This window comes from Aptenodytes forsteri, unplaced genomic scaffold (assembly GCF_000699145.1).
Source record: "Aptenodytes forsteri isolate BGI_AS27 unplaced genomic scaffold, ASM69914v1 Scaffold292, whole genome shotgun sequence".
In the NCBI taxonomy this organism is placed as follows: Eukaryota; Metazoa; Chordata; class Aves; order Sphenisciformes; family Spheniscidae; genus Aptenodytes; species Aptenodytes forsteri.
The window spans coordinates 1,452,957-1,461,024 of NW_008795435.1; the positions used below are offsets into that span (position 1 = coordinate 1,452,957).

The 8,068-nt window shown below is 36.9% G+C and overlaps 1 protein-coding gene across 1 annotated transcript in view; it reads right to left on the reverse strand.

The window, feature by feature from the left end:
• DGKB (diacylglycerol kinase beta) overlaps positions 1 to 8,068 on the reverse strand; it is a 331,298-nt gene that overhangs the window by 197,500 nt on the left and 125,730 nt on the right. Inside the window, exon 20 of the mRNA XM_009281041.1 lies at positions 6,147 to 6,307. Within this exon, the coding sequence (XP_009279316.1) occupies positions 6,147 to 6,307 (161 nt within the window). The remainder of the gene's footprint in view (positions 1 to 6,146; positions 6,308 to 8,068) is intronic.

Sequence of the window (8,068 nt, forward strand, 5' to 3'; positions counted from 1 at the left end):
TCACTCCATTTTAATTATTATCTAACTAAAATTGCTTGACAACTAAGCTACTTTTCCCTAAGCTTAAAAGGATTGTTTCTTCACATCTTAGTATTATGTAAAGTTTTTGAACATGCCATTACATGGTTTGATGACGGTGCAGATGCAGGTCCTTCTCAAGGTAACAAAGACTGTTCTGAAGTTGTTTTTTTTGTGTTTCTTGGTTTTATGTGAGAGTTTGCCTCACTGTCGGTCGTTCATCTTCCACGTCCTACTGCTCAGGTCTCACTCAACAAATGAGTATTTCACCATCTTCCATGCTTATATGTTTTGTGTGTACTTGAATTGGATACATTTATTGTGAATTTCATGGAATATATGCCCATCCACTGGTACACTTTGTAATTAACAATGTTATCTATGCTTTGTTGTGACTGCATGACTGTTTGGTGAAAATGGTTTGATCCTGGCAAGATCTGAGATTAGACTTGTGAGCAACTGTTTGCAAAAACAGGGTTTGGTTTTGGGGGTATCTATATCCACTTTTTTCCTCTTATTTTTGCCCCTTAGAGTAATGCAGGCATACAGTCATGAGTATATAGGGGTTTAGTATGGGGTTTTTTTGGTTGGTTGATTGGGGTTTTTTTTGGGGGGTGGGTTGTTAAGTTCAAGCATTGAACCGAAGAGTTATTACTGGATTTTGTGAAAACATTTCTCTATGCTAAGACATTATGCTATAAAATTGATTAGTGAAGTCAGGGGTTTTTTTAATACAGGCCTGGGATACAGACATGGAAAATAGCTAGGATAAAATAAACCAGATGTGCAGGGGTATTACAGTACACAAGCTTATCTGAAGTCACTGTCCACATATGCATGTTGACCCACCATTAATGGTAAGCAGCTGAGTGCTTGAAGAAAGTAGCGTAAGTTATGTTGTTTTATCCATGGGGAAAAGGCTAACCACGACAAATACTATGCACAAGCTGACATACTCTGTCTACGCACACACTCCCTCTAAGTAAATTGTTTATAACCTCAGCAAGTTAGCTAAATGTGACATGACTGAAATTCCATTACTGCAACAATTGCAGAAATGCACTGCAAGCCCATTGTCTAGAATACAGTCTGGAATAACACACCAATACTAACATTATTGAACTCTGTCTTTGATGATCACTGTGATAATATCAACCCAGTGCATGAATGTATGACTATTAAAGCAGGTTGTGTAGACTATGGGGAAAAGAACTTTTTATTTCTCCAAAATATGTCAGTAATTTTACTCGCCACTGACAGTTGGCCTGACATTTCCTGTCACTATCATGCCTCCTTATCTGTCCTCTAATATTATCAGTTATGCTTGTCCAGCTCACCAAATCTGTGACTTTCCAAGACAAGCTTCCATTTTCAGATGGTCCTACTATATTCTTGAGGAGGGATTTTTTTGTTTTGCTCCATTTGTTTGGGTTTTTTGTTGGGGTTTTTTTGGGGGGAGGGAGGTTGTTGGGGTTTTTTTTGTTGGGTTTTTTTTGGGGGGAGGGAGGTTGTTGGGTTTTTTTTAAAGCAAATATGACTCGACTGCTTTAATACACATTTTTCTTGGATATTTAGCTTGTTTCAGTGACTCCAGTATTATTGGGAAGCAGATGGAACTTCTCTCCTGGTATCTTGCCATCCTGACAGAATGATGGATGTGAGCACTTGAAAAATCTTTATCTTATTCTACATTGCTCTTAGATGTTTTCTAGCTCCTGCTTTGAAACTGACACACAGCTTGGCTTATGCTTTGTGTGGTTCTTCCGTGCTTTCTGCTTTCATCAGGTTGAACATTGCACATACTCATTCAGCTATTACATCTCACTTTGTTTCTTACTTTTTCCCCTGTACTTATACATCGTATAGAGTACATACACTTATGTACATATCAGACCTCTGAGAGACTGCTGTAGAAAAAATGCCGGTTTTGGCTTGAACATACTAAACAAACTTTTCACATACACACATACTACTGTAAAACATTCCTTTTCAACTTAGCGCATCATTTTCCTTCCAATGGGTAAATTGCCTTCTGATTGCTGTCTATGATAAAACAAACCAGATTTGTAGATGAGAAGAGAGCAGTGGATGTCATGCTCAACTTCAGTGAGGTTTTGAACACTGTCTACCCCAGCATTCTTGTATCCAAGTTGGGATGTTATGGTCTTGATTGGTGGAAAGTAGGTTAAAAAAACCCGACTGGCTGGATGACCTGGCTCACGGGCTAGAAGAGAAGGATTCACGGAGGTCTAATAGCAGCCTGCAAGTACCTATGAGGAGGTTATCAAGATGACAAAGCCAGGCTCTTCACAGTGGCACATAATGGGAGGATGGGAGACAAAGAACGTAAGTTGAAACACGAGAGATTCAGACTGCATATAAGGAAAAACATCTTCATTGTAAGGACAGTCAAGCACCAGAACAGGTTGCCCAGAGAGGCAGTGCCATCTCCATCCTTGGAGGTTTTTAAGACCCAACCGGATAAAGCCCTGAGCAATGTGACCTGCTCTCATAGCTGACCCTGCTTAGAACAGGAGATTGGACTAATGACTTCCTGCGATCCCTTCCAACCTGAATTATGGTCCTAAAGCAGTAAGAGCCCCATGTCAAGCACACTTTTATTGAGTTTTACTCCCCTGGCCTTTGTAAGTATAAATTGAGATTGTTTGTTGTTAAATACAATTTCTGCCATACAGTTACAAAATTCATACAGGAGGTTCTATTCATATTGCATTAGAGACTGTGCTTATTATTTGACATGAATCTATGAGGCAATGTGCAATATGTTGTAGGTTACCATTAGTTTTCACAGTGCCTTGGAGAAACAGTAAAAATGAAAAGAGGGTGTAATTCAATTAAGTGTAAGTTTCTGCATGTAGGCAGGAAGAATCACCTGTGAAAAACCCAAATGAGATATGAAGTAGTGGTTCTTCAGAATAGTATCTGAAATTAACAATGAATCACAAGTCAAATATGAATAAAGAAATTCATGCTAATATTAAGAAGGCTAATTTTTCTTAATAAAGGTACCCTCAGCAAGGCATGAATTAATTTCTCTTTTCCACTCAGAGCTGATAAGACACCGACTGCAGCATTGTGTCTAATTGGGAGCACTATGGTTCCAGAGAGATATGAACCAAAGGGATTAACTGGATTGAATTCTCATGTTTTATTTGAACACAGATAAAAGTGACACATATGATCAGATGTCTAGAAACCATTTTCTGTGAAGTTGAAGAAACTGGAGCTAGAAAGGCTATAGAGCACAAGACTACAGGATGATCTGATAGACCTTCTAGTAGGTAATAAGTAGTTTAACAGAGGAATGGAATAATTTGTTTTCCTTCTCCACTCTGTACAGGACAAAATGACCGGGCCCAGACTACACCAATACTGTTCAGGTCAGATACGACAAAGAAATTTCAGAGTAAGGACAACAAAGTAATACAGTAGGTCATCACAGGCAAATTTCCTGTATTTCTAGAGACAAACTGGATAAACATCTGTCAGAATTAGGCAAGTGCCACTGACGCTACCTTAGGGAGAGGAATGGATAGATGACTCAATGATTTTCTATGGCTCTATGAATAACACCATCTATGATATCAAACCTTTTGGTTTCTCTTAATGTAACATTGTAGGCGGCACTAGTATTTTTTTGCTATAGGCTTGACTCCAGTTATGTTCTTGGGTATCAGCAGCTATGGACTGGTGTGCAACATGGTGGTAGACTGTTGCTTTCCCAATTCAGTACTTGCCAAAGCTTGTATTAGGCACCAAGTACGGAAAACAATTTTGCTTTTATGAAATTAGGTTTACTTTAGTTGTAGCCAAGTTTGAGTACTTTGTCTATTTACATAGACAAACATTTTGCCTGGCTTTTCAAGGGTTATTATGAGTTAATATGAATGCTACCTAATATATGAATGACACAATTTTAGCAAGTCTAAAATCCAATTTCTGATTTTCTCCATTTGCTTTGTCTTTTTCACACCAATGAAATTGAGAAGCAGGCATTTTGTATATTTCCATGTATGACAAACTTAGCAGATCTTACTCCTCCAAAAATGCAATTTTACAATTTTAAAAGCTTTTCTCAATGCAATATATTGTATTGTCCATTCCTGGTATAATTTTCTTGTGCTCACACTTCTATTATGTGAAGAATCATAAGTTTTGTGTTATTAAATTCATGAATTTAAAGTTTTTAACTGAAAACTAAGTCTTCTGGTTGTCCATGGAGCCTGGTGTATAGAGCCGGCTATTTTCCTGCAGTATTCTACAAGCAATTTACATTGTCCTTAACAGTATTATGATCTTGCCACTGTATAATTTCAGTTCAACTTTTTTTCTTGAATGCAATTCTGTTTTCTTCCCTTGAAAAATGCTAAAGAATTCTTTGAAGCCTAGCACGTTCACAGATGTCCCAGTATCTACTTGGCATTCGATTTCCTGTTTCTGTGCTGTGTCTTTACATGTGGTGGCACCCTACATTTTAGAAACCATTTGAGTTGCACTGTATTAATATACAGGTGTAAAATCTCATCCCTCCTCCCTCTTACTTCTTGCTTGCTTCCTTAGTATAACACATTTATTTTCTTTCTTCATCTGTGAGCTTTAGCATCGATATTCCCTTTTGACAAAGTCACTGAATATGTCCCCCTGTGCTGGGCATTTTCTGTTATCATGGTATTTTTCTCCTGTAACCAAAGATTTTCCTTTGCACTTTCTCTCCTATTTATGAACTTAATTTTGCACTGGTTTTGGTGCATATACTTTGCATTTATGTACTTTTATATACTAATTTCTGTTATTTCTGTTGCATCTAGTTGTTCTCTGCACTTGCTTTGAACAACAGAGGCTAAAATCCAAACTATACAAGAAAAAAAAAATAAACTCAACAACAATTTCTTATTACTTAAATATCTTAACCTTGGGGAGACCTGATTAATTGTTTTTTCAGCATTTAGGACTACACAGTACAGGAAGCCAAGCGATGTTTCTAAGGAATAGATGGTCTCTGCGTGCTGCTGATAGGCACTGTATCAAAATTACACAACTGCAATTACTATGTAAAAATTTCATCGACCACTTAAAGTTGGGGCAGAACCTTATTAATGCTGAAGCACAGTGATCAAATAAACTAAGCACACATCCTTGATTTCCTTGGATTTGCAATGTTGTATGTGGTACTTCCTTGAAACTTTTCTGTAGCATTTTGAAATACTGGATTGCAGAATTAGACATCCTGTAAAAGTGGATTTTGATTTTTATAAAAATAAATATACAAATTCATGTAACGTATGTGGAACAAGTTCATTTCAGAACAGCCAGTGCTAGCTATTGGAGGGCGTGTTCCCAAATTAAGTAGACTTCATTTGTGTCCAAGTTAAAAATCTTATTTATGAACTATTCATTCTGTGAAATTTGGACCTCATCATGGTCCCCCTTCTGCTTGTGTTTGAAAGCATATCCAAAGCAAAAGGCTGAAAAGTCAGACTGGACATACCTAATTTCCCTCATATATGCAGAGTGGATAGCAGATATAATGAGATACCGTAGAGAAGCACAAGCTGGAGATGCAGTTCCTAGAACATGAACAGCTTCTTAAACCCCTTTTCCTCATAATTCATTCTAACTGTACATATCCCCATAAGACAGAACGAAGAAATACTTTTTATATACTTTTAAAATATTATTTTATTATTTAAAATTTCCCTGAAGAAATAAAGAATGCTAATTACTTTTAAACAGTTCTGATTATGTGAATACTAACGGAAAAGGTTACTTAAGAGTTCTTATTAAGTGATTAGTTTTCCTTTATATTTTTATAGGAGCTTCATAATGACAGTCTAAATTTAGTGCTATGGCTGCTCATAAACCATTAGGAACAACACAAATATCTTCTTTATAGATGGGAAGGTAGAAGGTCCTGAAAAATAATTCTGGTTTGAATGCGTGGAAGTAAATTTATGTAAATTGCTGTCAGTCATCTATGTATTCATTTCACTAGCAAAATAACATTGTAAATGATCTGTAGCCAACAATTCTTCACTTGAAGACATGCAATGCAAATATTTATACAAAACAGAAAAAGAAAATTACTTAAGGATAAGCATAAGTCTTACCACGCCAATAGAAAAGTAGTTATTGATGATGTTGTAAGGCACTGGGTCTCCTTTCTCATCTTTATCATTGGGTATTACTTCAAATTTCCACCTGTCTAGCAAAATCTCTGAGCTGTTCTCAATGTCTTTTAAGATCTTCATCAAATTCTCACCTTCATAACCTAGCAAAACATGAAAACAATTCATCAAACATAATAAAGTTTCATTCCATTTTCTTTCTTTTTCTAGATGACTGGAAAAATGAAAACTATGCATATAAGACCTGAAAAGCAGGATTGTGTTTGAAGTACTGACAATTTTCCAGCACCTGTTGTTAAAAGGAGTACAAATACAAAGCTGATTTCTGCACTCAGCTAAATTAATGTAAACATAGATTAATTCTACAGATTTCACTGGGCATCAGATTTATACTGGAGAAAATAACTTGATCTTCAAACTTGCCAATCCCTTGAATTTTCCAAATGATTATAGCAGTTATCCAAAAAGCTAAGGTGGTATTTTGCAAAATGTTCTTGCTGTGAAATTAATCTTAATATTTAAATTCCTTTGATTTCAAAATTTATTGAAAAAAGACATACAGTAGATTTGTCTGATTAAAGTCTGACAAGAGACTGAAAGGTTAAAAGCTGTCTACTATTTTTTGTTGATTGTTTCAATGTAGTTTAGCATAACGAATCCAAAATTTGAAATCCATAACTGATGACTTATTGGCAGAACTAATATTTTTCCATCTTTCAACAACTTCTTTTATGAGCCTCATCCTGCTCTGTAGAGAGATCTTAGTCGGTAAGAAGCACTCATGTCTTTAGGTAATTAATCAGTAGTAGTAGTTCACTACACTGAATACTAAACTCAGTAGGAAACTTGTGTATACTCAGGAGTGTGTAAACAACATACAGTACGCATGTGTGCAACGCATAAAAAGCGTGGGGATTTTACTAAGTGACATTACCAGCTCTGAATACTATTCAGACCAAATGACTTTGTAATAGATAACTAAGATCTGTGGATTCATTCCCTCTTCAAATCAGAAATAAATTTTCATATTCAAGCAATATGTAATGTAATTCCTGGGTCATTAAGAGTTTTCGCAAGCAAAGCCATTCAAAGCCTCCCTGCTCAAAACCCATTGTTGATGTTATTTCTTTATGGTTGTATAGTATGTATTTGTTACTGCCAACCACCGCATAACAGCAGCATGCACAATTCCATTTGTCTGCATCCTTGAAATCACTCACCAGCAATTTATTTTCTGGAAGCCCTGTCTCCTCTCCCGTCTATGGAAGTTCCAGATAACCTGTGTTATGGCATTGTCTACCACAAAGCAACTGGGCAAAGAATGATGAAAGCCAGAATATTTTCATACTGTCTTTTTCTACTTTAGTCGAGATGGAATCACTGAAAACAGAAGGCAAATAAATAGAAGTGAATGGAAGGACAGGTCCTGACTAATGTAATCAAACCAGAGAGCTTTGGCTGGAACTCAGGAAAAAAAGGAGAGTTTATGACCTTTGGAAGAAGGGACAGGCAACTCAGGAGGACTACAAGGATGTCATGAGGTTATGCAGGGAGAAAATTAGAAGGGCCAAAGCCCAACTAGAATGTAATCTGGCTACTGCCTTAAAAGACAATAAAAAAATGTTTCTATAAATACATTAGCAACAAAAGGAGGGCTAAGGACAATCTCCATCCTTTATTGAATGTAGGGGGGGAAACATAGTGACAAAGGAGGAGAAAAAAGGCTGAGGTACTTAATGCCTTCTTTGCCTCAGTCTTCAACAGTAAGACCAGTTGTTCTCCGGGTACCCAGCCCCCTGAGCTGGAAGACAGGGACGGGGAGCAGAATGAAGCCCCCCTAATCCAAAGAGAAATGGTTAGCAACCTGCTACAGCACTTAGACACACACAAGTCTGTGGGGCCGG